Below are 27,854 nucleotides of genomic sequence, written 5' to 3'. Positions count from 1 at the left end.
TCCAAGTCCTCAAGAAATATAACTTGTCTCTCATGCCTGGGAAGGCTCCACACGGCCTGGAAAAATCCCAGGAAGGGCTCTCTGCCCCTAGGGAGGGTTCATGTTCCCCAAGGGCCAGGCCCAAAGCCGCTCTCAGCTGGTACAGATACTGCTGACAGGCGCCCCTCCTGGGCCCACAAGGCCCAGCTCCTCCTGCTCATTGATGCACAACTGGTATCCGCAGCCCCGGGCCCGAGCTCCAGATGGGACCCGGTGGTCAGTCTTGGCACGAGGGGGCAGCAAGAAGCCCACACTGCCAGCGATGAGCATATGCCAAATGCTGTGAATGTAGAAGTAGTTGTCTCGGGTCTCCACAAAAGCATAGAGTAGGATGGCACTGCCTGCAATAAGGCTGCCAGGGCACAGGTAGAAAAGCCAGCGGCGCCACGTGGGTGGGTAGCAGTGCCGGCGGCGGACGCTGCGTACTGTCTGGGGGAGGCAGAGAAGTGGGACTCAGGAATGCGAGGCCCTGGAGCCCAAGCCAGAGCCGGTCACTCTCAGGCTCCCCCTGAGCTGAGGCTGTGACCTGAAGGAACCTGCTAAGACTAGAATGGGCACCATGAGCAAAACCATAATGATGACAGGGTCTGAGCCCACCTTAAATTGGGGACCAGATACCCAGGGCCCTTCACCCAAATCCTGCTGGGATGCCCCACCCGCAATTTTCCCCACCCTTACCCAGGCTGTGGCCAAGATTCCCAGGGCGAAGAGACTGGGTCCAAGCAGGTTCCAGAGTCCATGGCGGTCAAGCTGCAGAGCCATGGACAGCAGCATAGCCCCCAGCAAGTACAGCACCTAGAGAAAGAGGACTCTGGAGGCTGGGCCGGGATGGAGAGGCACCTGGTAATGCCCCCAGGGAGAGGCTGGGAGTGGATTTCAAGTAGACTTTAGCTACAGTTGTCCCCCAGGGTCCATTCTGGACTGACCTGCTTGATCACAGGCTGTAAACGAGCCATGGCAATGACAGTGACCCACACGGACATTAAGGAGCCCAGGAAATCACAAAATTGTAGCACGTCGTAGTCCATGATGCAGAAAACCACAATGCCTGGCTGGTCGCAGGCATGATAGAACTGGAGAAAGAAAGAAACGACAACGACAGGCATTGAGAGACCTGGGGACAGAGGTGCAGGTCTACAAAACTGAAGAACGAGGCCACAAGGAGGTGGTGTGCTACTGCCAAAGCAGCAGAGGTCAGAGGTCAGGGGCTGCAGATTTGGGAAATGGCCCACTTCCCACTCCTGAGAAACATACGCTGGGAGGCCTGGTCTGCTTCACCAGCTGTATAGGGATGTATCTGGCAGCCCTGACCCTCATCCTCACCTTCCTAATCTTCCTGCTGCTGGAATGGGCTATGGAGAACACCCGGTCAGGGAGGTCCAGGCCTCTCCAGCTGAGGCCAGTCCTTCCCCATCACCTCGTGCTTGCTGTGGGTCCTCCCATCTATAATCCTCGTCCTTGACCCAAGCTCTGGGGCTAGACTCAGGCCTCTTGGCCAACCCAGACCACGAGTCTCCCCAGCATATCCCAGTCTCCCCTGATAGCTCAGACTCTCAGTTGGGCTTCACCCTCAGGCCCTGCACTAACTGGTCCTCTTCATCACTTCTCACCCAATGTAGATACAGTAAGAAACAGCAGTCCCTCTGGCCATGGAGAAGAGCACAGCCCTTCACACCACAGGAGAAAATACAGGGATGAGACAGGGTTCACCTCTCCTTCAGGGAAACACAGTAAAGGGTAGGGTATTGAGGAGACTTAAAGAGGGGTGCAGGGGGCACAAGTGGAATTGTATCAAGGCATTCTGGCACCTTGATTAAAGAATCAAGGTCTGCCATCAGGCCCCCTTGGTCTGTGGTCCTAATTCCTGAGCCTCTCTGGACAATGCATGGCCTCTGATATCCTATGTTCCCTTATTTGTGAAAAGGTTACCCAGGAGTTCTCTTTGCCTTAGAACACTTGGCGTCACTCTTCTCTGTGGATCCGTGTCATTTGCCTTATGAGCCCACCCAGAGGAAGCATACAGGATGCACCTCTGAGGAAAACAAACACCACAGCAGCATGCTCAGTCCTCCCATCTCCTGACATCATCCCTGCTCCGTATCAGGAAGAATAGGCTGTTACGGTGTCGGAAGCAGGGTTAAGAAGAAAACCAAGAAGCTACAATGGTAGCAAAAAAGGTTTTGACCTATATAAACTTCATCAAAATCTACTCATCAGAGCCGAGCTTGAGGCATGTCAGCAGATTTTAGGGGATCGAAAAGTATACGATTTCTGTGAATCAGTCTGTCCCCTGCATGTTACCCCACCCAGGTCCTTTGGAAGCCATGGCTACTGGGAGCATCTCTTGATAGGAGAAACAAGTTGGTGTAGTCTCCAGGGTTGGACTGAAATACATCAGGAAGAACTGAAGCTGGAGCAGGAAGGCTAAGTGCTATGGCATCCAGAGGAGACTTTTGAAGTGTCTTGATCATTGACACCTTAGGCACTACTTTCAGCCTGGGTCAGTTTCTTCATCGTTCTATTAAAAGGCAACCCAAAGTCACAATTGAGCCCCAAAGAGTGACAGCCTTACAGACCATGGTGAGACAGGTCTCCAGGCACTCCAGAGGCAAGGCCTGGGTGTGGGAAGAGGGCAGAGATACCCAGTCCACAGCCGAGGAAAGAAAGCTGAGCAGTATCATAAGTGCTTCACTCACGGGCAGCAATAGGGTCTCTGTAACTACTGGGAAGACTGGAAATGGGAGAACCTAGTCTCCTGTTTGAATGAGTTAGAGTTGAAAACCAGAAGGTGGGGAAGACGTCAGGAAGAAGAATTCAGGGAGAAAATATGTTAAATCCAGAACTCTTATTACAAACCATGACATCCCAGCCTTAACCATATAGCATGCCCTTCGGAAAAAGCGGGTGGGAAATGAAGCAGGTCGGGTGTGAAAACTGACAGAATCCAGCCCCGATGCAGAGTGGCCACCAATAAAAGGGCAAAGTGGATTTGAAAGTTTAGTCTCTAGAGGCAAAGGATGAGAAATAAATTGTTAATGTTTCTTTTGAACTGGTTGAAGAGTTCACTCAGTCATTCAAATTATAAAATCATAACTTCAACAGACAAAGGGGAAAGAAAAGGTAAATAATATAAGGGCAAGAAGAATCTAGGAGTTTTTAAAAAGAAAACTTAGGGATATCAGTTGGCACTGGGAAACCCTGGGTTTGATTCCTTCAACTCTTATGCTGTGAGACTTAAATTTGTGTACCTATCTTATCTCTTTTTCTTTACATTGGCGGTAGAGAATATTGTCCCTTTAGGAAGACACTGCCTTGCAATGATTATGTTTTAAGTGAGTTTTCTCAGATTTTTGAAAGAGCTTATAAGTTTGGGGACATGGTTACCTTTTAATAAATCATTAAATTGAGAAAATGAGTTCTTAATGGGAAACTTTGAGTCTTTTCCTATGGCCCCACATCAGCATTAGAATTAATGTTTGAATATGCCTAAAAGATTTGCTTATTTTTCAATTCTTTTTCTTATATGTGCTGATTAATTGAGTTAATTTGGTTCCTAAACAAATCTTTTGGTCTTTTTTTCTATTTTAGCTATAGGACATTAATTATTCTCTATCTCCAAGACCAGATATAAGTACTACAGGCCATTAAATTGCCCCATGCTGTTTTAGAATTTGGATTTTATTTTAAAGCATTAGTTTTACATTTCAGGCTTAACCAAGTACTTGCTCCATATGCCTGACTTCCAAGCACAAAGGAAATGCCGCCCAAACATTTCTGGAAGAGGGCCTTGTAATAAATTTTTCAATTTTAGATAAGAGAGGATATATATCAGCAGAAGAAAAGCAAAGCTGGATTGCCTAATATTGAAGACACCTCTAAGGGAATAATTAACTGGAGGCTGATCTTCTCCAATTTCTCTGTATTGAAAAAAGAATAGCAAATAATAGAGTTTGTCTTTGCAGGGGAGAGATTTTAGAAATTATCTCACTAATATTCTAATCACAGAATAATAATGACTGATTATTCTCCAAGTACACTAAAAAGTCAAAGAGATTGAGGTTGTAGAAAATCCATAGGGATAGTTAAATTAAAATTGCATTGCGAGAAAGTTATTGTTCCACCAAAAAATGTGGGCTAATTTTTAGATTGGTATTCCTTTGGTCAATGGCAATAAAAGAAGTGGTAAAGATGACACAGAAAAAATGAAGAATTAAAAAGAAACTTAGAGTACAAACTGGTTTCTATTAATATAATTCTAATCTAATTTAATACTTTCCTTAACTTTGGACATTACTCATGAGGTAATTTTGGAAAATTATCTTAGATTATTTTTCTGTAAAGATTTACATTTTTATAACATAAGTATATAGTTCATCTAATGCTCCAAAATGGAGTATCTAAGCACTACAGAATGGAAACGCGAATGTATTTAATCCATGCAAAGATTCTGATAATTGCACTCAGGATATAATGGAACTTACTGCTGTTCTTATTTTCTGCTTCCATTTTCTCTTAGACACAGTCATGGGATTTTGCCAAGAGCTACTGAGAATTACTTGTGATTGTTTGAGGAACAGAGAGGTAATGAGAAGGCAGACTTGCAGCCAGGATGTCAGCAATAGGCAAGAAAGGCTGTAAGGCCTTCGAGATATCAGTTCTGTCTGGGTCTTTCATGATCTGATTGTGAGGGCTGAGTAGCACTGGGAAGAACAGGCTTGAACTGTATGGGTTAGAGTTGCATGACTGAAATGTTTGATTTATTTTCCCTCATGATTTCTTATAGTTGGTTTGGTTATATTTTCTGATCTTTTTGATTGACTCTCCCTATCTTTTAAGAAATTGAAAACTACTAACCTGAGGTCATGAGTGTCTCTGTGTATGCCAGGACTTCTGAGAAACTGCAGTCAGGTTAGAAATGTATCAGTAAATACTCACTGCCCTGGTGCAAGGGGAGCAACAGATCTCAGTGATTACATGTGAGGGACATGGAATCAGGCTAAGTGAAAATGTTGATTCTGCCACTCATCTTATACCTCAGGCAAAATATTGAAACTTCTCTGATCTGCAAAAAGACATGACAATAGCAAAGTACCTAGCTACTATTATAGTACTACTGTGAGAATTCAATTAGCAGTGTCTGACACACAGCACATATTCAGTAAATGTTTTGCGCTGTTAGTATATGAACTATCTAGCTATATACAAAATCAAGTTCTGGGTTTGTGACTTGTTTTGTTTATTTTATTTTTTTAACATATTATATCTTATGTAACATATTTTACATATTTACATTTTACATTTTAAACTCCTGAAGAACAAACCTAATGTCTGCTCCTATGTCCTAGATAAGAACTGATGCACTACTCCCAGGTATCGAAGGGAGAGAAGACTGTCATCTACTATCCTGGTACTGTGACCTGCAATGTAGCCAATGGGTCCTTAAAGACTGCTTAGAAACAGAGTAAGTCTGTAAAGAATGGGAAATGAGGGACAACAGGGAAAACTGGAAGACCAGTAGCTCTACATTTTGACCCATGTGGAAAAGAACAGGAGTTAGATCAGGACTTGAGGCAACACCCACAAGCCAGTGCCTTTTCCTTAATCTTTTGTTTACCGTCTTATTTAAGAAAGTAGAGGCTCTGCATGTGGTGCCAAGCACTTTAGGTTCCGCCAGTGTTCCTACTAGGTGGAAGGAATTTTATTTTCAGGTTGACTTTCCATTGTATCCAGAAAATGAGGAGTCATCCAGGACTGAACACTCTGGAGCCAATGCCCGGGATGCTTGTGTGAAGTGTAGAACAGATACGCTCTCCCGACATGCCCCAGGTACTCTTACTAATTATGAATCACATTAGATCTGCATGCAGCCAAGAGCGGGCTGGTGGAACAGCTGTTGCTAGAGGATTTGGTGAGCAACAGTATAAGGGCATCTGGCAATAAAGAGGAGAAACAGTGTCTAATATAAAAATAGAATGAGGCACTGTCAGAGCAGTTCTAAAAAGGGGGCCAGAAAAGCAAAACTGGAATGTGTTCCTGTCTTCCAGGTTAAGGGGCCAAGGTCTCTCTACATGGCAAGGACACAGATAAGGCTACTCCTCTTCATCTGTGGATGAACATCCAGGAGGAACCTAAGTATGACATGACCTTTAGTTTTAGGACATTTCCCCTCCCCTTTCTCCGAAGTGATATGTAGGATTTTTGTAATTTGGACCTATATCTGATCTATTTTTTTAAATAATTTATTTGTTTGTTTGTTTTTAGAGAGAGGGGAAAGGAGAAAGAGAGGGAGAGAAACATCACTGTATGGTTGCCTCTCACTCATGCCCCTCACTGGGGACCCGACATGCAACCTGGTCATGTGCCCTGACTGGGAATTGAACCAGCGACACTTGGCTCGCAGGCTGACACTCAATCCACTGAGCCACAGCAACCACGTTATATATGATATATTAATGTTGAACAAGAAGGGCTCTATTGGGTTTTTGTGATAACTTTGTTGCTAAGTCATGAGGAAAGTCTGAATCCACCTAAAATTTTTTCAGTGTTCATAAGCAAGCACTGTATGTCACAAGATGCCAAGAGCCCAGAGTTGAGATGAAAAGATTCCTAGATGCAGAATCCAGGGCAGGAGGGGGTAGTGGGGGAGGGCAGTCTATATGGAGGTTAAGTCACATTAGCAGAATCACTCTTCTACCTTTCCTTAGAATATCTGTGATACATGCTTGTAATATGAATTTTTATGATTATAGAAGAGTGGGAAGACACAGAGAAGAGATTGTAGAGATCCTGTAATGGTAAGGAAGGGGTTCAAAACTATATTAATCTTCATCAAAATGTACTCCTTTGGGCTGGGATTTTGTATCACATTGCTACTTCCCATGATGCCTCAGAACATAGTTGAATCTGTAAAGTTTCTTATGATTCTAAGAGCCAGACTGTTCTATAAATTACCCAATTATACGGAATCCCCTGTGCCTTTCAAAAGATCCCATGATAATTCAAGGAGGCCATGGCTACTAAATAGGGAGATAACTTTTCATGCCATAAGAAGGAACATGCTTATGCTGTAGAAAACCCCAGTGAGATGGAGACCATGAGCACAGTAGAGCTAGCCCTCACATCATGCAAGAACGTAATGAAACTGACAACTCTCCATGTAGACATAAAGTGAAGGTGCATATCTCCTGCCCCCTCTACAGATCTCTCATGGTGAAGGCACAATTCCATACTGTAGAACAGAGTTACTCATGCAGCAAATTGAGGTCAAGTTCCCCTGGGTCCTCAGCGTGAACAGGTAGGGTATGAGACAACTAGAGACCCCACACTGTCAGCAGTGGCTGTTGGTTATTTTAAGTTACAGACAGGCTTGTTCATTGATCCCAATGTGCCTTACAAAAATGACCATACTGCATGCATGCCATGATATGAAAAGGTGGGGAAGCACTGCTACAGAAAACATAGTGGATTGGAGACATCCTCCTATTATAAAAATACAGACATCCCCAAGCCAGTGGAGAACAAGGGGGAAATGGAGAACCTCACCCACACTACATGGATAAAGACTCAGTGAAGGCACTGACGCCGCCGCATACCGTGGAAAAGAACATGGTGAATGTGTAGACGGCAGCTTCCAGAACATAGCGGCTCCGAATGGCCAGGACCACGGGTGGCAAAAACATGAGGTTGCTCAGGCAGAGCAGAAGTGTGGACAGCAGCTGGAATCCGTAGGTGAGCGCATCCGCACTGTCGGTGCAGCCCCAGCCCCGCCACCCTGCGGGCGGGGAGGGCACAGGGTGGAAGGGTACAGAAGGCGGCCAGGGGTTCAGCAAGCGCTTCTGCTGGAAGCCTCTGGAGGCTTCAAGCTAAGCCAGTGCCACTGCCAGGGGAGGGTGGTCTCACCCTAGTTCCCCCCTCCCATTCTCTCCTTGCAGCCCTTCCCGAGGGCCCCTGGAGCTCCCTTGCCAGCCCAGAACGCTCACCGGCCTTGCACTCGCAGGCTGCGTACAGGTAGTTGTGCGTGCGCAGCAGCTTGCACTGGCCGTAGGGCCCGCAGTCATCCACACACGGGGACAGGAAGGTGCGTAGCCGCACCTCTGCAGTGGCGTTCCGGCACCGCACAAACCTGTGTGCACACACTGGCGGTCACGTGGGGCTTGGGCGCTCCCTCCCGCCCTGTCCCACAGCCGCAAGCCACTCACCGAGGCCCCGCCCCGCACAGGGAGCGGAGGGTCAGGAACCAGGTCCCGGTCTGTGGGAACGGGATTCGCAGCCTGGCCACTCTGGAGGTGGCACTGACTGAGAGGAGGAAGCCAGCCAGGGACTCTGAGCAGGTAAGGGGAGAGGAAGGAGAGGTCAGTGCGGGACCAGGACCTAAAGAACTCTCATCCACCTGCCCCCACTCCCTGAGACCCTAGCCCATCCTTCCTCCATAGAATTTCCCAGCCATCCCCGCCCCTTTTCCGGACTACCAGCCTGCTCTCCTTCCACCATTCTTCATCCTTACCTTTGGAACAGGTCACTGCTGCATCCCCCAGACTCAAGGGCACCTCGTGAGTCAGACATCCAAACACGGTCACATTTTCCTGGTGCAGGGAGCTCTAGGGAGGGCAGGTATGAAGATGAAGCTGTCCCACGCTGGAGATCCTACCACCACCACCATCACCCGGGACTCCTACACCTGCTAACCCCTCCCTATGAACTCCTCCAGGCCCTCACTGGATATCCCATTCCTGCAGGTGCTCTCTCAACACCCATCTCTCCATGTTTAGAACACAGAATCTCCCCATCAGAGATCTTCCGAAGTCTGATAAAAAGGCAAGGACCAATTCTGAATCCTTTCTTTGGGCAGAATGTTTAAACTGTTCAGGCTAAAGAGAACACCCTCTTTTTCAATCCTATCTAGCTTGTTGAGGGGAAGGGGAGGGTGCTGTTGATGGATGTAGAAACCGGTTGTGAACAAAGGTAACTCTAAGGTTTTCAATCATCTTCACTTCTTCACCTGGGTCTGAAGGCAGGCAGAGTGTAAAGAAATGTACTCTTCCTCGGGTGAAATGATGAGGTACTGGAGAGTGGTAATAGAATGCCAGAGGGATTAAATGTAGCAACCTGGCTGAGAGGAAGAGAAACCAGATATCCACAGGACTAAATGCACTGGCTTGTCTATAGGAACAAAGGTAACAGGCTGCCATAAGCTTAGCTCATTAAAGGATTTGAAGCAGCTTATTAAATGCATATAACAGGATAAAATAAATGCAAGAGGGAAACTGAAAAATCAGGATAAGAAAATAAAGTTTGCTGCTAAATGTGGACCATATATTTGATGCTGACTTCCAAGCAACCAAGACAAAGAAGAAACATGATGAGCGGCCAGATTTGTGAGCCCATAAGATAAAGGTTAATCAGAGTCACAGAAGTACAGCATCCAAAGGTATGGTTCTCAAGTAAGTCCTCGTCAAAGAAACACTGTGTGCTGTTGTACACCCTATCCTCAGTGACAAGAGTGGATTTCATACACTTTGCTCATAACTTTCCTCAATGGAAGCCCAGGGCAATGTGCCAAAGTATTACTCTCAAAGTATTTGGGAGAGCCAAAGATAAGAAAAAAATGTTCTCTAGGTATACAGCTCTCTGATTCAAATGACCAATTCTTGATCCAAGGAAAAAATATCAAAATACTTGGAAAGATAAGAGTAGATGTGGCACCCTGGCCGGTGTGGCTCCATTGTGAAGCATTGTCTTGTAAACCAGAAGGTTACAGGTTTGATTCCCATTCAGGGCGCATGCCTAGGTTGCAGGTTCAGTCTGGTCAGGGCACCTACATGAGGCAATTGATCTATGTTTCTATCTCACATCACTATTTCTCTCCCTCTCCCTCTTCTTCTCTTTCTCTAAAACTAATAAGCATGTCCTTGGGTAAAGATAAAAAGAGTAGATGTCCAATATACCTATCAGAATAAAGACAACAGCTGTCTGAGGTGTGTAGCATGCAGATGGGTGGAATGTAAGCAGGTGCCCATTAGAGTAAATGGACAAGAATGCAAAGAGAAACAAGGTTAGGAGCTGCAGAGGACGGGGCCTATACTCTCAGAATACTGAGGAAGAATAAGTATGAGTACAGCTGGTCTCTGATGTGGGCTCTAAGGTTTCAAGGTCAAATCAAGACTTCACTGTCATTGCCCAAAGGCATGGCAATAAGCAAAGACAAAATACATACAGTACTAGTCAGAACAGAGTCAGACAGAATTTGAGTATGAAAATAAGGAACATCTTCAGGTTGAAGAATCAGCTCTGTCCTGACCAGCAGGACCACTTGAAAGTTCTGAGCCATGTCCCATAAAAGACCACATCAAGCCACAGACCGGGTCACAGGTCGGCTCATAGGAAAAAGGTCCCTGCCCCCAGAGCTAGGGGATAGTAGAATTAAAAAGACCCATGGTTGAGGGATCCTTACTGGATGAATGCCAACCTAAGACAGTCGCTAATGGCCTGACACAGGGCTCTGGCCTCACCCAAGTCTTTCTCAATGCTGAAAATGACTAAGGTACAGAAGCCTGGCTTTTCAAGTGTGTAATTACACAAAGTGGAGAAAGCCCATGACCCAAACCAGTATAGTTAGGAAATGCCTCAAAGATTAACATAAATTCTTCCATTTGAGTTTAAAAGTTCACTGCAAAAATATGAGATGGGAATTGGCAGCAGGTCATATGAACCAACCTCGGGGCACAAAAATCTGTATGCCCTTTGGTTATAATTAGATAACTGTAACAGTAAATGTAGAAAAGGACCCAGAAATGCACACCAAAGGGCTAAGCATTGTGTTATGAGAATGTCTTCCTCTACTTTCTAAAGCTTTTAGATGTGATTCTATTATTTTTATAATTAAAAAATAAATGGACACAATTGTTTTCAAGAAAATAAAAAGGAAGAAAAGGACGAAGACCCAGAGATTTTAATTCACCCCAAGCCCCAGGTGATCAGGGCAATGCAGCAGCAGAAAGAGAAAATTTAATCTCAGGCTGCACACACACTGCCTGAAACCCTGGTCAAACCATCTCAGACCACATATTTCAGAGACTCGACGACCAAAAGTTTGACCAGAGAAGATAGTGGAAGATGGGGAGAGGTCTAAGATGCTGATATTAATCAGCTTTGAGAAGGGTGAGGGGCATCTGATGAGCTGCTAAAATAGGATAGGGATGTAACAAATGTACCACGCTAATACAAGATGTGAATAATAGGGGAAACTGCGTAGGGAAAGAGGGGGAATATAGAAACTCTGTACTTTCCACTCAATTTTTCTCTAAGCCTAAAACTGCTCTGATAAATCAAGTTTATTAACTTTGTTTTTGAAGGACTAGGATAGATTTACTGAAATACAGCTTCTGGGGCAAAGCAAAGATCAGTGAGTTGGTAAAAAGCCACAGAGGCAGGTTTTCATGGAATGTCACGACAGCCTTTAGTAATCAGAGCTGTCTGAGTATGGACTGCGTGGCCTCAGGAGGTGGTGAACTCCCCATCACATGAGATATGCGTGAAAAGGGAACACCTGCCATAGAGAGTGGCCCTTAGTAAGTGGGAGGCTAGGCTACGAACTGGGGAAATCTGGACTACTTTGAATTGCTCTGGCTGACCCAGCCCCTATTCATAAGTAGAGTCAATACTCAGGGCATGTTTTTTATCAGAATTGGGCTGAGACATGGTCTCTGATCATAAAGTTGGGTGAAAGCAACCTGCATAGGCTTCCGGGAGGAGGTAAGGACCCCCACACCCCTGTCACCTTCTTTTTCAAGTTTCCCCATAGGGGTAACCCCCCTGCTCCCCACAAAGTACCACATTGAGGTGAAGCTCTAGGCTAAGGACGCCTCCACTGTCCAGCACTGGCAGCAGCCTCAGGCCAAACACTGCGGGGCGCTCAGGGGGTAGGGCCACACTAGGGCCAAAGAAGATGTAGAAGTGGACGGAGAAGGTGTCCAGCTCATTGCGCAGAGTTGGGCGCACTGGCCAGCAGTGTTCAGGTGGAGATGGGGCCCCAGGCCCCTCCACAGTGGCCCCGAGCAAAGGTGGTTCTAGGGGCAGTGGTTGGTTGCCCAGTGACTGGGGCATGTTCATGGCAGCTCCAGGGACCAGGGCACGGGACAGGCTGGGCTTCGGGCACTCTGTGAGGCAAAGAAAATCAGAGCTGAGGCCAGCCACCTTCCCTGCCCTGCAGCCCCACCACAAACCAGATCTGAGCCAGACAGGATTCAGCAAAGGGTGGTGAGGGGTGAGAACTAGAATTAAATGTCCCTGGGAGTATGGGGCATCCAGGGTCACAGGATAGGGCCTGGGAGTTTCCTAGTGGTCACAGCTAATAGATTGTCATGTTGGAGGAAATCAAGGTCAAGGTCATCTCTCCTTCCCCAAGGACACTGTTGAAACCAATGACTGACCCTCTCACTGACTTGCAGGGGCTTTCGCAAGACCAGTGTCCCAGAGGTCCTAGCTGTCCCAGGGAACAGAAAGAGAGATTAAATTAAGGAAAGTAATCAGGTCCTTTAGTAAGCCCCAAATGGTGGAAAATGATCTGAAGGCCTTCCAATGACTTGAAGCTCCGGGTGGGAGGGCTTCAGGGAGTGTGAAGGAGTCTGAATGGGGTCAAGGAGATTGTAGGGACATGGCACAGGGGCAATGGACACAGCCACCATGCCTGCCTCTTCCCAGTCACAGATGTCAACACAGGCTGGGTGGCTGAGCAAATATGGGGCTTCTGACCTTGTAACCGCACACACAGCTGGAAGCGGATGGTCCTGCCAGGGCCCCGGGATGGTGTCTCCACGCGCACATAGACCCAGCGTCCCCAAGGGGGCAGTGCTAGCTCCAGCTGGCATACTGAGGCACCTCCACAGACCACAGAGCTTGAGTTGTGCAGGGGTGGGGCCTTGGGACGTAGGCGCAGTGTCAGGGGGCAGGAGGATGCCCCATGGTCCCCCACACACACCAGCTGTGCTGTAACCCTGTAAGTGAAGCTGGGCACAAAGACCCTGGGCAGGATGGGGGTAAGAAAACACAGGGTATGGAAAGGTGAGAGGGACACCAGAATCAGGGAAATGCTAGGAAGAAGGGGGTGGGGAGGGGTAAGGGTCACAGGAGAACAAAAGAACAGGAGGCCTTTTCAAGTCCTCCCCTCTGTGCCAGGGGAGAGGGAGGCAGGGGCGCAATCCACCCTGGGGCTCTGGGTGGCCCAGCAGTCCAGGTTGGCCACAGGGAGAGCAGGAACAAGCAAGCAGGATAAGAGGCCAAGAAAACCCTGTTCCCTGTTTGATTGAGGCCAGGGAAGGAAGCGGGAAAGGCCAGGTTTGGGGTGGAGTTTGGGGAGGGGGCGCGGGGGGGGGGGGTTCAACTTACTTGTACAGGGCCGAGCGGTTGTGGGGGGAGAGGGTTTGCTCTGAGGGACGGCCGGGCACCAGCACAGCAACGTCCAGTAATCGGCGGACAATCAGCTGTGGCTGAAGGAGGTACTGACACTCATCCTGGAGGCCCTGAGACGAAGGCAGGGGAGGTGGGAGGACAGACAGCAAGGGTGCGACTAAAGCAAGGTGGACAGAGCCGGCTGACGCAGGGGGCAAACCTCCTCTGGCCTCCCGCTCCCAGGGCCCTGTCTGACGGCTCTCTAAGTACTGGGTCCTTCCTGCCTGATTACCTCTGTCCCTCCTCAGTCTGCAGACCTGTGATCCTCAGCATTTGGGATTCAAACCCAGGCCCTTCAGACAATCAGGCCTTGTCTGCCCCTCGTCCCATCTAACCCCTCCTCCTGAGCACTCCTGAACAGCCCCTCCAGGTAATTTCAAACCACCCCAACCCCCCACTGAGCCCACAGGAACTTAAACACTGGCTCTCTTTGGGTATTGGAAAGTTCCACAAAGGCCTCCAGTCCAAACCTCCTCCCTCTCCCACAATGTGAACCTTTAATTTCCTTTATCCCCCACCTGCCCCTCCCAAGTACTTGTCCAGCCTCTGCTTTAATACCCCCCCAGGAAGGGCTACTCTTTACCTCCAGACTGTAAGCAACTTGAGAACAGGAACCTGGTCTTATTTCATTTTTGTTTCCCCAGACACAGAGCCTAGTGTAAAGTGTACACCTCACAGATAAGTTTGCTGAATCAATGAATGAAGAAATGAATCACCCTGACCGATATGGCTCAGTGGGTTGGGAATCGTTTGGCAAAACGAAAGGTCGCCGGTTCAATTCCTGGTCAGGGCTCATGCCTGGGTTGTGGGTCAGGTTCCCAGTTGGGGATGTGCAAGAGGCACCCAATCAATGTTTCTCTCCCTCTCTCTCTCCAACCTTTCCCCTCTCTTAAAAAATAAATAAAATCTTTTACAGAAATGAATCAACCCAGCTGGGATAAGTTCTTATCTTTTTGAAGCCAAAGCCTGTCTTCTGTGTCCCCTCCCACTGCTCTGTCTCAAGGGACCCACAGACTCATCTGCTCCTTCTGCCTCAGGCTAGAGAACAGCCACATCTCCCTGAGCTGCTCTTCTGGATCAGACCCCTCGACCTTCTCAGCTGGCACAGCCCGGGCCCACACAGCCTCAGCACTCTGCAGGGAGCAGTCCCACTTACTCCGTCCGTCCGGTTCCTCTTTGGCAGCATTTGCAGTGATCAAAGCACTGCGACTCTAGCAGTTCAGGGAGGAAGGGCCCCTGATTAGGTTTTTCTGATCTTTTGGACAAAGGACCTCATGCTGGCCCAATAAGCTAGAGGCCACTTTTCACATATGTGTTTATTCTGACTGAGACACAGCTCTGAATCTTGTTCCAGGCTCTGACATCCCACTGAGTTCCACGCCATGGAACAAGCCGGCCAAGGCACAGACTTCCAGCAAAGCTCCCCGAGGCTAGAAGGAGGCCACGATGGATGCCAGATCAGAAAATTCCATTACCCTCTGCCTGGAATTTTTCTGTGACTTTTGCATCACTGCGTTCCTAATGCCTAGCACACCATCTGGCAAACACTAGGTGCTAAAAAAATATCTGTTGAGTTAAAGAATGGATATCGAAAAAAGTATACCTTCAGAGAGCTCCTGAACCCACCTCATTGCTCAGAGACCTCAATCTCTGATATCCAAAGCAGCTGTCCCTCATCTTTGGTGTCAAACTCTAAGGATCAGAACTACTACTGTGGGTGACAGCAATCACCCACAATAATCTTGGGGTGAATGATACCCAAGGGTGGGGCCCATGCTCAGGAGGTGGCCCATTTCCTTGTGAGACAGTCTAGGGGAAGAAAAACTTCACTCCACATTTTGCTTGCTACAGGCTTCACTGAAAGATAACTTGGACATGACCTCAACGGTTAAGACATGCTCCTTCCTTAAACTATATGAGAGGCACATCCAATACCCCTCCCTTACTACAGAGGGGCGCGTTCAGTCAGCGGAGACCAGGGAAGGAGCAGAGATGCAGCAACCTTCACCCTGTGAAGGGGCTAGAGAGAGGACACCAGAACTCAAGTCCTCAAGCACTGCCAAGGCAGAAGCCAAGTGACAGTGCAACAGAGTCACCATCAGCAGTCATGGAAGGAACAGGGTCAAAGCCAAGAAACTTGAGAAACCACAAGGGGCCCGAAGTGAGAAGTGGTGTGTGAAATAGTCTGAAGGAAGCTGGAACAGAAGGCCTTAGATTGACTCCTAGACTGTCCTAGTATGGGTGGGCTGGGTTCCTTTAGAAAGGCCTGAGCAGAGCAGCCAGTCCCAGGCTCTGGGTGGGGCTTACAGACTGAAGATGCCCAAAACACTTGGCCTTCTCCATCAGAATATCCCCATACCCAGTAGAGCCCCTGGCCCACCATCAATCAGAGGCACTCAACATGGAAGTAAATGAATGCTGGGTAGACTACAGGGGACAAGAGTGGAAGCAGGGGGACCACTTAAAAGGTTACTGTAGTGGCCCAGGAGAAAGCCTCGGGTAGATGTGCTAAGAGTGGAAATAGAGAGAAGGGGATGCATTTAGGGCATGCTTTAGAAGTAGAATCAACAAGACTTTTCTTTATGAATTGGTTATAGAGAAATAAGGCGGAAAGAAGAATCAAGTATGACACCTACCTTTGGAACTTGAGCAACTGGTGAATAGCAGTACCATTTACTGAGAAGAAGAATAAAGAAAGAAAAGACTTGGACTGAAAGAAGTGAAATGGGAATTGAAGAGATTTTTACTTTTGGCTTTGTTTTCATTTGTACATGCTAAGTTTGAGACATTTCTTAGACATCTAATCGGTGATGTCAAGTAAGCAGTTGATTATAAAGTCTGAAATTCAAAGAAATTAGGACTCACTGAATACACTTGGAAGGCATTAACTATTGGAGGTACTTAATACTATTGTGCTGGAGACACCTAGCAAAAGAATGGAGAAATAAGTAAGGACTTATCCCAGGACCAAGCACTGGGGCCCCACAACATGTTTGATCAAGCAAAGGAGATACCAGGAAAGGAGGCAGAGAAGGAGTGGGCAGTGGGCAGGAGGAAAACCAGGACAGTTCTGCAAAGTCCCATCGGCCAAGAGGAGAGCCTTTCGAGGAGGGAAGTAATATAAGGAACTTACTGCTACTTAACTCTAGAGAGGGGAAGTGGGGACTGGAAGGAGATGAAGGGAAGAGGAAGACTTACTTTTCACTGCCTTTTGTACCTTTCAAGTGTTGTGCCAGATGCATATATTATCTATTTAAAACACAAATAAAATAACTTAGGAGGAGGAGGAAGAGCAGAATGAGCACTGTTAGCAGATTTTAACCTCTTCTGTTGAGATACTGAGCCACGCTTCGTCCTAGTTGGTGGATTCAACAAAATCCTTTCTTCTGTACAATCTGCTTCTTTGGTTTCCTTATAGTTGTTTTCATTATTTTACCTGCTTTCATTTACTTTCAAATCTTGGGCTGGGGAAAGGAAGCATTCAAGGAGAACTGTGCCCCAGATGCTTGCAGAACTTTCCCCTGATGAGCCATTTGGGTGCCAGATGTTACCCACTGCCCAAAGGCCAGCCCCTCAGAGCAGACTGGCAGCTGGGCACCACAGGATGAACACGTACCAAGACAGGAAAAGCAAGGAGATGGAGGGCATGGTCAAGATGGAAGAGACTGATAGGAAGAAGGGGGAAAGGAAAGGAGGAGAAGTGAGATCAGTTTTGGGCCATAGGAGTTTGAGAAGAGCAAAAAAGCTTTCCAGACCCCCACTAAGTACCAGGCTCCGTGCTGGCTGCTGGGAATATGGTGGTGAGTAACACAGACACAGCAGCCAGCAGAAGCGTGGGACCAGAGCTGAGGACAGTGGCCTGGACCAGGTAAATCACTTCCCTTTTACAACCTCTTAAGGCTCCCTATCACTCTCAGGATAAAGTTCAAACTTCTAGGCCCTTCATGATCCGGCCTCTGCTCACTCCTCCACCTCCCTTACCCATCCCAGCAACTACTCCACACTGAACCAACCACTCCAGTCCTCAAGCTTTAGCGCATGCTATCCCACCACCTAGAATGCCTTTCCTTGCCTTCTCCACTTCAGGCTTCACTTTCGAACAGTTTCCTAAGACCACTTCCACCACACTACCAAGCTGAGTTAACCATCTCTCTTTCGTCCTCTTAAAATATCTCCTGTATCTCACTAACATACATCTTATTCAGCGTGTGTCAAGCTCCCAGCCCAAGGCCTGGGACAAAGCAGGTGCTCAAGGACTAAGGTCGAAAGGGAGGTCAGAGCTTACCCCCAAAGCTAAGGAGGGCTCTAGACACAGCAATGCCTTCTTATTGCTAGGACTCTTCAGTCCCCACCCAAGGATATCCCTGAATGCACACTTCTTGTGTTGGCCAAGCCTCATAGGAAATCAAGACCTGGAATGAGGAAGCCACTGGAGAAGATGGAGCCCTGGAGGAAAGTTTTAGACAATCACCCACAGACTTGAGTCTAAGGAATTAACCAGGGAACTTAAGAATTCTTAAGAGGCCCATTTAAGATTCCTAAAGGTAATCAACTTCTCAGAAGGACCACAAAGATGATCCTCCCTTCCCTTCCCTCACCCCACCTCATTCCCACCCTCTGAGCCTCTGGAACAGGCCTAACTGAAAAACTATATCTCTCATAGTGTCCAGGTCTGCTGATATTCATGGGCAAGGTGTAACTGTGCCCTATTCTCTCTAATCTCGCCGCACCCCAGGGAGCTCTGCTGACTAGGGCTCCAGCTTGCAGTCCCAAGCCCCCCAGGTCCCTCTTGCTCTACCTAGCTGCAAATGGATATATCATCCAAACCTGGTTCTGAGCTCTCCTAACCAGGCTTCAGCTCCCATAACACCAACCCAGGCCTAGACCCCTGGTTCCTCCTGATCACCCAGAAAGGTTCTGGGATAACTAGAGCAGGGCTTCAGAAGGGTTCCCAGGATCAGAGTTCGGATCAGGAACAGTGTCTTTGGAATTTGGCTAAAGACCTAAGACATTCTTCCAAATAGAATAATCCTTCCTTAATTCTGATGGGAGTCAAGACCTACCTAGAACTCAGAGCCATTTCCAGGTGAGCTCCCAACATGCTCTCATCCAGAGGACTCCCAGACCTTGAGAGGAAGTTCTCTTATACATCCCTCTCAGGAAAAACAGGCCTATCACTGAGGCCTCCAGACACTACCTCTAGGTCCCATTCTGAAATCAGCAGTGCCAGTACACTGGTCCCTGTGTGATTCTCAGCTCATTCAGCTACAGTAGGAGGAAGAGAGGTGAGTCTAACACAGTCAAGGAGCCCCTGCCTTCAAGGAACTCAGCCTGGAGCCATGTCCCCAAATCAAATCTTCACCTGATTGGCAATTTCTGTCCCTCTCAATTCTCAATGGCCAAACCCTGAGGGCTTTCATGTCCTTTAGCATCCTGTTCTTTAACTCCTTGCTCTGCTCATGCTTGGTCCTTACCACTGGCCCCTACACTCTTGGCCATCCCACTCTTAATAATGGCCAGTTTATCACACCCTCCCTTCCCACCAACAGACAGAAGAAAACTATAGATCCTCTCACTACAAAGAGGAAGTCTGCCCAACACCCGGGAGTGGCAGGAAAACTTTGTGGCATTTCCTTCCCTTCCCAAACAGAATGAAAAAGCATTCTGACCTTTGAAGCTACACTTCAGATTTTAACAATCTCTGCTCTATGAAATCAGTGCAGATATTTGGAGGAAAGGGAGGCAACAATCAGGATGGACACCAGCTACCCAAAGCTTCCTTTTAACAGGAAAGGGCTACCTTGCCCCAGAGCATTCTTGTATGGCCTTCCAAGGGGTGAAGGGAGCTGAAATTATGGCAGAGTAGGAACACATTCTCCCAGATGAACAACTGGACTGTAGCCTCTGAGAGTCTGTAGGGCTATCCTGTGTTTGTACAGTGGCATTTGACTTGTCCCTAGCTGGCTTCTGATCACCTCGATTAATCCTTGCATGTCCCAACAGGAAGGGAGACTACTCTGCAATGCCAGGGCCTCTGGCAGACTGCAGACTTTGGACTTTCCCTTCAGCTTACGTGGACCCACCATGTCCTCCTAAGGCTCCCAAACTGCCTCATAGAGATCTTGGGCTCTGGCCCACCAAGTGACCTGCTGGCCTCTAGCTAGGCTCCACCCCAGCCACCCTCATGCTATTGCTCATCCTGGTACAAGGCTGGTGTTCCAGGTACCCCATGGGGGGAATTCAGCAGAGATGGAGAAGCAGCTCTGGCTGCTAGTACCCTAGACAGTCTCAACCCACCTTGACGGAGATGTGGCCGTGGGCCTGGGGAAGGTGGGCAGCCAAGAACCAGTCCCCAGGTAAGGGGCTGCTGACGTTAAAGATGCCTGAGGTGCGGTTGGGCAGTGTCCAGCTGAGGGTCAGTGAGAAAACCCCAGGCACAGCTGTGTCCCCTGGGAAGTGTGTGTGCAGGGGATTGATGACAGGGGGTGCCCCAGACCGGAAATACCTGGGAACCAGAATAAGGAGAGGAGGAAAGCAGGCAATGAGATGGGAGATGGGAAATGGGGAAAAGGAAGAACTGTCACTCACCACCAGCAAACAAGTAGATTCCCTATACTGACACATACGACAAAGTGGTACCAGGTCCGGGGTCAGCACAGAAGGGTAAAAGGTCAGCTCACGTACTCACACAAACAGTAGTAGGGAAGTAATCAGGAATCAGAGGTCTTGGCCCTCACCCAGTCATACTTCAATCTCAACAAGGGGCAAGGGGCAGGGGCAGGTCAGTTTAGATACGCATAAAGTCACACTTTAGTTTGGAGAGTGGCTGGGGTCAGTAGTGGGGGGTCCAAAGGGTAACTCAAACACTCACACAGTCACACTTTGGTCTGGGCAGTGGTCCCCAAAGGATCCCCCCTGCTCCTTAAAGATGATGAGGTTCCAAACAGCCAGGAATGTGTCCTCAGGAACATGGAAGTGGAAGAGTTCGGTGCTGGCAAAGGAGCGGAAAGGACTCAGCTTGCGGGGTGAGCAGGTGGAGTAATCAGTCAGGAAGAGGCCTCCTGGGGAGCAGGTGAGAAAGAAAGGAGCAGGAAGGACAGAGGGCATGTCCATTAAGCAGCAGGCACACCAGTCTTCCTCACCAATAGCACCAACTCAACAAATGCTCTTCTCTGAGCCAGGAGCTGGGTCTCATGCTGCCCTAGTCATTATCTGCTTTAATCTCACAATGACCTTGAAAAAATGACCCGTTTTTATAGATAAGGAAACTGAGGCTTAAACCTAGAGCTGTATAAATCCAAGACCAGGACCCTTTATATGATCCCACAGCTACCCCTCACTTAGAAGTCATCGTTCTCCTCTTCCCAAGCCTAACAAAACAGAGGTGTGGACGGTGAGCATGCGAGTATGTGTGTTGGCATGGGCTCCCAGCCCAATGAGCAAGCTGAAACTCCACCTGTGGGGCTTGGGGGTCAGCATGAAACTGTGTAACTTCCTTGTTTATTTTCTTCCCTTTTCTGTTCCCCTGTGGTCAGAAGTAAAAAACCTCAGAAGCTGCACAAAAGCTGTCTGTATACTGGCTCAGGGCAGGAGGGGGGAGGGGAAAGTGTGGTGAGTTTGCAAGGGGCCTTCTTGGGTGGCAGAGGCAAAGACAGGAGCTGGCAGGCCACCACAGAAGTCCCTCGGAAAGGAGAAAAGGAGTCACCAGGCCCTCTAGGATTCAGAATAAGCAGCTAGAGGGGGGCTTCCCGGAGGGAGGCACTCAACTGGGGACTTAGTAGAATCTCAGACCACTTGGGAATATTCATACCCAGAGCAGGGGGAAGGGGTTCATCTCTAAATGAAATGCCAAGATACCTGATCGTGGCTGTTAGGAGCAGAGCCAAACTGAACAGGAAAGTCTGGTGTCAGCAGCTAGCCCGGCAAACCCAAGAGGGCTAGGACTGCTGTAATAGCAAAAATAACCCAGTAGCTCAGCTGGATAGAAAAGAGTCCCAAATGGCAGGCAAAGTTCTGGGGAATCTGACTGCTCTGGAGACTTAAGACCAATCCCAGAGAACCCAGAAAATGCCCTCAGGACAGGTGAGGTTAGGAAATCATCAGCTTCGAGGAAAGGGGTGCAGGTGAGGGAGACTGTGACGCAGAGTTTTCAGCCAAGTAGGAAATACCCATGGGGTTTAACTTGTCTTAAATCTGCCTCTCTGGAAATGGGAGATACAACTCCAAAAATGAGGTATTTGAAATAACAGAGAATGAGGCATCTGGGAAAGGGAGGCTGCTGAAGGAGGCAACTCGGGTCAAGGTTGACCCCACTGAATTGCAGCAACCTCAAGAGTCACCCTGCAAAGAGGTGGAGGCCACTGACCCTAGACTGGCCTATGCTCATCTTCAAAGGCCATGGTTACACCCAAAGGCTAGTCTGTCCAGTGCAGACCACATGATCAGTCTCAATTGTCAGCAAGGAAGACCTGCCACCTTGCAAGCTGAGCACTGCCCAGGAACCAGAGGCTCACAGAGCAGCATTCAGAGAGCCATGGCAATGTATCCAAGAGGAATGAAGGGAGATGAACCAACTGGTGGGGAGGACAGGTTTCCTAGGAGCCCTGGATATGACAACTAGAAGGCAGAAAGCCAGGAGCTGAACAGCCTGGATACCACTGTCACAAGAAAGCAGAGCTCTGGAGAGCACCCTTAGCTGGGGTTGGGGTGCGGGGTGCTTCTCCTCCCCAAGGCTGGTACCAGGGTGGGTTTGGGAATGAGCCATTGCTACTGTTAGGAAGAAATCTTGGCCAGGCCCCCAGTGCAGACTCTCAGGGAGCTGCCCATGAAAAGCAGCTAACCATCTTTGGGAAACAATGGGCAGACAAGCACATAGAGCCCTGTGAAGGAACAGGCATGCCCTGGAGAATCAGGAAACTGGTTGAGCCACTCCAGAAGTGGCCAGGGGCTACAGAACTCACAGGAGAGGCTGGTAGGAAAAGGGAGTGAGCAGCAACATGTGGTGGAAGGAACCTAGAAGTGCTGAGGGCAAATGCTTGAGAAAGCATCCACAGCCCCATTCACGCCAAGCTTTGTTTTGGGGTTTCACCAGGGCCAATAGAGAGCTATGTCCCAGAGGAAGCATGGGTAAGGCCCTAGGCAAGCTCAGATAAATCTATCCTAGATGTCCCCATACTGCCTTCCAGATGAATCTCGGGTGATTCTCCACCTGAAAAACACACACCTACACATACACACACCCACAGAGGCTAAGGCTGACCCTGCTAACAATAGCACTAGGTAGAACATAAGGTCATTTTCAAGAATGGCAAGGCAGGGCTGGGTTATGCAAATGCAGTCAGCTGAGGCCAAGGAAAAGATCCAAGGAGTGAGGTAGGGCCGGGAGACCCAGAAGATACCTTCCATTCCTGAAATAAGAAGTCAACACTAAGCATTTATTGAGACCAACTGTGCTGCTATGATCCTCTCCTTGGTCAAAAATCTCTCACCCCCTACTGGTCACAGAGCAGTCCTGCAGGCCAGGCCACAGTTACCAAGGCAGTGACTCTTAACAGCACTAATGTAACCCCCCTGCCTGCAGTAGGGCCTATTCAGCACTCTTTTCTAACTTTATTACAATTCTCCCCAAACCACCTAAACCTGCTTCTGGACAGTCATATTTTAATCCACATCTTTTGGCTTTCTACAGCTCTGTGGCCGTCAGTTACCCTCCTCCCCTAGCCAGCTCATGGTTGCTCAGTGGACTCATGAGCAAAGAAACCATGATGGCAAAAATGGAAGCTATGAATTGGGCCCAACAGTATGGACTCCCCCTCACCCAAACTGAAAAACTGACCTGCTACTATATCTGCTAGGTGTCCAGCTTCCCAGAAGCAGTAATCAACACTCAGTCCTTCTATGGCTCCTTCCTTCAAGGAGTCAGGCCTGGGGGCAAATGGATTACTTATATGTTATAAGAAGTATTCAACACTGCCTCCAAACAAGGAACTATCCACTGGGAACATAACACTTCAGTGCTTTGTCTACAGGAGCAGGAAGAGCCGAAGAGAACGTGTGTGGGCCACAACATGTACCCTCCCTTTACACAATAACCTAGGGTACTCAAAGGACACAAAGGCTCACATGCACCCCACACAACATACATGTGCCTACACCCACCAACGCACAAGCATGTACACACAATGAATATGCCCAGCATTCCCACAGATCCCTCAGGTATACACTCAGGCACGTTAAGTGTCCAGATACCAGTGAGCTTGGACATCTCTACAGGAGTGGTGACCTTTGACATGCATTGATCTCCTCAAGCTTTTGTACTGAACCAGGTCCCCACAGCTCAATGAAACCCAGCCCCCACTCCCCAGCTACTTTGTAGTTGCTGTTGCCAAAGACTCCCTCAGGCACATTTCCATCCTATCTGCAGTGCCACCCACCAGAGGGGGGCAGAGGGTTGGGGCCATGAAGGCCATAGTCATCTCCTAAGGATGGGGCCATCATTATGGTACACGTCCTGTGGCAAGGACTTCCCCCCCACCCCCCGCCCTCCTCCCACATTCCACCCATTAAGAAGTTGGACCTCTCCCTCTCCTATCCAAATCACTTCCTTGCTAGACTGTGGCCCTTGGCTGACAACTGGCACATGAGGAACAGTTTGTGGATGAAGCCCCCTTGTGGGCAAACAGGGGAGAGGACAGGGTGTGCTGTGAGCCTTTCCCCACTTGGGTTTGTTTTCCTATTTATTCAGCATATATTGCAGTGGAAAAAAAAACCACTAAGGTGGGATAGAAATTAAGAAATTTTTTTTCTAGCTCCAGTACTAACATTTAAAAGCTGTATGACCTTGAGCAAATTGCTCCCCTGCTGAGCCTCAGTTTCCCCATCTGTAAAATGGCCTCTGGGTTTCAACCTGCTCTTAAAGTGTCAGGAATTATTTCTAGGCAAATCAAGCTTATTTGGAACAAAACTCATTACAAGAAGAAAACTTGTTATAATGGCGACTAACCCATGTCCATCTGTTTGCTATGTGTTATTTTCAAAACTGCTTTCATAAACCTATTTTAATGCATGTCCAATATCTCAAAAGTGTAGGCTAGCTCTTCCCACACTAGACTAGAGGGTGTCTGGTGTAGGACTATGTCTCTCCCATCAAACTTTATGAACAGGGGCAAGACTTCCCTGAAAAAGCAAGAGTCAAAGTGGGGTCAGATTGGACACCAGGAAAGAAAACCTTGGAGTCTCTGTCCTAGATGCTATTAGCCACCTGCTGAGCCTCAAGGCCACAGTTACCTCTCTTCTGACCCTCCCAATTCCTCTGGGATGTGTAAGAACTCTTTCCTCCCTATTTCTCCCCAGTTCTCCCCCAATGACTTGGTTACCAAGGTCCCATCTCTCCCCAATCCCCCCAGCCCACCCCTCCCTGCCTCAGCCTTTGCTGCTTCTGCACTCACCAGCCCCTGGGCCAAGGACAGAAAACAGCAACAGCAGCAACAGGGCTGGCGGCAGCCGCAGCCCAGACCTGAGTGGCGGCTGGGAGAGGGGCAGGGTGTGAGAGAGACAGCTGGGTAGTGGGAGAGACTTGGGTAAGCACAGAGAGGAGGGCAAAGGCTGAGATAATGGGCTGGGCTGGGCTGGGCACAGGGGCTTCGACAAGGACCGAGGATAGGGTGCCAGGAGAGGCTGTGATGGGGACTGGGGCAAGGGCAAGGTTTGGGCCCTGGGTTTAAGCAAACATTGGGGTTGGGACTGGGACAGGAACTGGGCTGGGATTTGTGACGGGGGGTGTAACCAGGGCAGAGGCGGGGGTGGGGGCCAGTCCAGGGCCTGGGACTGGGGCTGGATGGGGGGCCTGGGTTGGGACCTGGATCCGGGCATTCGCTGGTACTCAGGCCGGGACTCGGACGGGTTTAGGAAGCAGGGGGAGGGAGGAGCCGGAGACCAAGGCCGGGATCGGGATGGTAGGACAAGCGGCCGGGACAAGGGCTGGGCCATGGCCAGGGGCGGGGGCGGTGCCGGACAGGCCAGTGCGGGGCGCCGCAGAGCTGACCCTCGGCTCCGCTCCCCACCCCCGGGAGGAGGCCTCCGGTGTCCTCGCGGGCCCGGGGCCGGGGACGGGCCCGCTGAGGCTGAGTAAGGGACCGGGACAGGAGTTCTGGCCTGGAGGACTCCGGGCTGCGCTGCACCGGCGGTGAGCAGGCCCCGCGGCGGCGGCTGCCTGGGCCTTACGTCACGTGGCGCTCCGCCCCTCGGTCAGTCCGATTGGTCCCTGCTGGGCTCCGAGGGCAGGCTCCGCCCAGTCCCAGCTACCTGAGTCCCAGCCTTTTCCATCCCAACCAGTGAATCCTGAGGTCCCCCTCAAGTCCTCACAGGCCCCAGTGGCAGTCCACAAACATCTCATGGGAACCCAACAGAGGCCCTCACAAACCCAGACACCCACGGACGTCCCCCACAGATCTCCGCAAACCCTACCCAGAGACTCGAAGAGATCCCGCAAACCCCTTTAAAAGAAGTGAATCCTTTAGGTTCGTCCGCTCCAGGTCCAGTGCAGCCGCCTCAAGAGACCCCAACCAGCCGGGAGGTGACCAGACTGCTGTTGACACTGAGACTACTAGGCGTTCAGGTTGCCCCGGTGACGGATCCCTTCCCTTCCGGCCAAGGGTTCCAGAGACTTTAATTAAGTCCTTCCATCCGCCCTGGGCCCCCTCGTCCCTCCCCCTCTCACTCTCCCCCAGATTAGAGCTCCTTTTCGAATTTCTGCAGTTGTCCCAGTCATCTCCCCAAGTCATAGGCTTGCCGGCAAGGCCTGTCACTACACAGGGACCTGCAGCCGAGTTTCATCCACAACCAAGAGCCTTCCCTCTCTCAGGCTAACACATCTCAGTCTTAGCTTCAGACAAGATCCTGACCTAAGGACTAGTAAAAAACAAGCCAAAGCCCAGAGGTATGTAGTCTCCAATGGCCCCTCCTCCAAAGCTGCATCTCATTTCCCTCCTGACAACTTCTGTCCCTTCCCTCAGTCCAACACTAGCCCCCATTCTCTACTTTTCATCCTTACCCTCTTCCCGTTCTTTTCTCCCCTCTTCTCCTCTCACCCTCTAGTTCTCCACACCCTACCCCGTCCCTTTTTCCTCTTGCTGAAGATCTTCGTCCCCGTTATCCTACCTCTCCCCCTACTTCCTGTCCCAAACTTCCCCTTTGGAAAGGCTCTGATGGGTTTCAGCGATGTATTTAGTATCTCTGGAGCATCACGGGGACAAGAAGGGTGTAGGGAAAGTTAAGGCTGGAATCCTTAGGAAGTTGCAAATGACAGGCCTTGACTATCAGGGCCAAGAAATTTGGCCTTAATCCTTAGACTGAGTCAGGGAATGCCATTGTTAGGTTTGCATTTTAGAAAGATTACAGTTGGGCCATTAAGGAGGGCTCACTTCTTTTGGATGTACTTCCAAGATGAATTAGGCATACCCCGCTCTCCACAGCATCCTGGACTTACCCCAGCTCATTTGTATTGTCATTTTGGTTAACCTGTCTCCCTCCCAGATTCTTTCAACTGAGTCTAGTGCTTAGCACAGTGTCTGAGTAAAAGGGTAAGATTAGGCCCTTTATAAAAGTATAAATTACATAAATCAATGAAAGAATAGGTGGGTGGATTAATATGCTGGGGAAGGCACAGAGGGACAAAGTTATTATACATAATCCAGGTAGAAAATGATGAGAATTTGAACAAAATTGAAGGGAGAGATGCAAGTGGACTTCGGGGATATTTAGAAGATAGGAAATACTGTGCGTTCAGCAGGCAGTTGGATATGAGTGTAATGTATGGGGGTTTAAAGAGGTCTGAGATGGAATTATGGGTTTAGGGGTCATCAGCATTCAGCTGAAAGTAGTTGAAGCTTTGAACATGAATGACATCATCAAGGGAAGGTATGTGTGGTCCCTAGACAAGACTAGACTGTGATCAGGGTCCTGCCATCATGGCATCCTTCTGCACTCTTGGGAGCAAACCCCCCACTTTGGCTTGGTATTCCCAGTCTCTCGAATTCCACAGCTTGACCCCCGTGGTTCTAAGGTATGCCTAGGTTGCTGCTCTTGGACAGGCCAAGTTGCTATGTTTAGGCTCCCTTCTGGGGCATGGTCCTCTGCTACCATCTACTGATGGGATTCTGACTGCTTCAGCCTTTCTTTCTTTAAGTTCCAACTCCCTCACAACCCACAGCAGGATGCCACATGAGGTCTAGGCACATGCGTGAACCTCCTGGCATCATACTCTAACACTGAGCCCATCTCACTTCCCCCTTACATCTCACTCACGTGCACTGAGAACCTTACCATAATTCCACACCTGCCTGTGAACCCTGACTTGCAGACCCTCCAAT

General features: G+C 49.0%; 1 protein-coding gene across 1 annotated transcript; it reads right to left on the bottom strand.

Annotated features, from left to right (window-relative positions):
• Positions 1 to 66: 66 nt before the first annotated feature.
• Positions 67 to 25,684, bottom strand: TMEM8B (transmembrane protein 8B). The gene is made up of 13 exons (XM_090274410.1): positions 24,933 to 25,684; positions 20,357 to 20,546; positions 19,783 to 19,990; positions 13,423 to 13,556; positions 12,790 to 13,058; positions 11,869 to 12,194; positions 8,543 to 8,636; positions 8,238 to 8,361; positions 8,019 to 8,161; positions 7,632 to 7,810; positions 966 to 1,112; positions 718 to 834; positions 67 to 468 (listed from the first exon to the last, which is right to left on the bottom strand). The coding sequence occupies exons 1-13, from the start codon at positions 25,471 to 25,473 to the stop codon at positions 133 to 135; spliced, it is 2,808 nt and encodes a 935-aa protein (XP_090130536.1). The 5' UTR covers positions 25,474 to 25,684; the 3' UTR covers positions 67 to 132.
• Positions 25,685 to 27,854: the final 2,170 nt, after the last annotated feature.

The sequence above is a fragment of the Furipterus horrens genome, unplaced genomic scaffold (assembly GCF_987537825.1).
Source record: "Furipterus horrens unplaced genomic scaffold, mFurHor1.1.pri manual_scaffold_4, whole genome shotgun sequence".
In the NCBI taxonomy this organism is placed as follows: domain Eukaryota; kingdom Metazoa; phylum Chordata; class Mammalia; order Chiroptera; family Furipteridae; genus Furipterus; species Furipterus horrens.
Note: the sequence above shows the minus strand (reverse complement) of the source record. Positions and strands in the feature narration are given on the sequence as shown.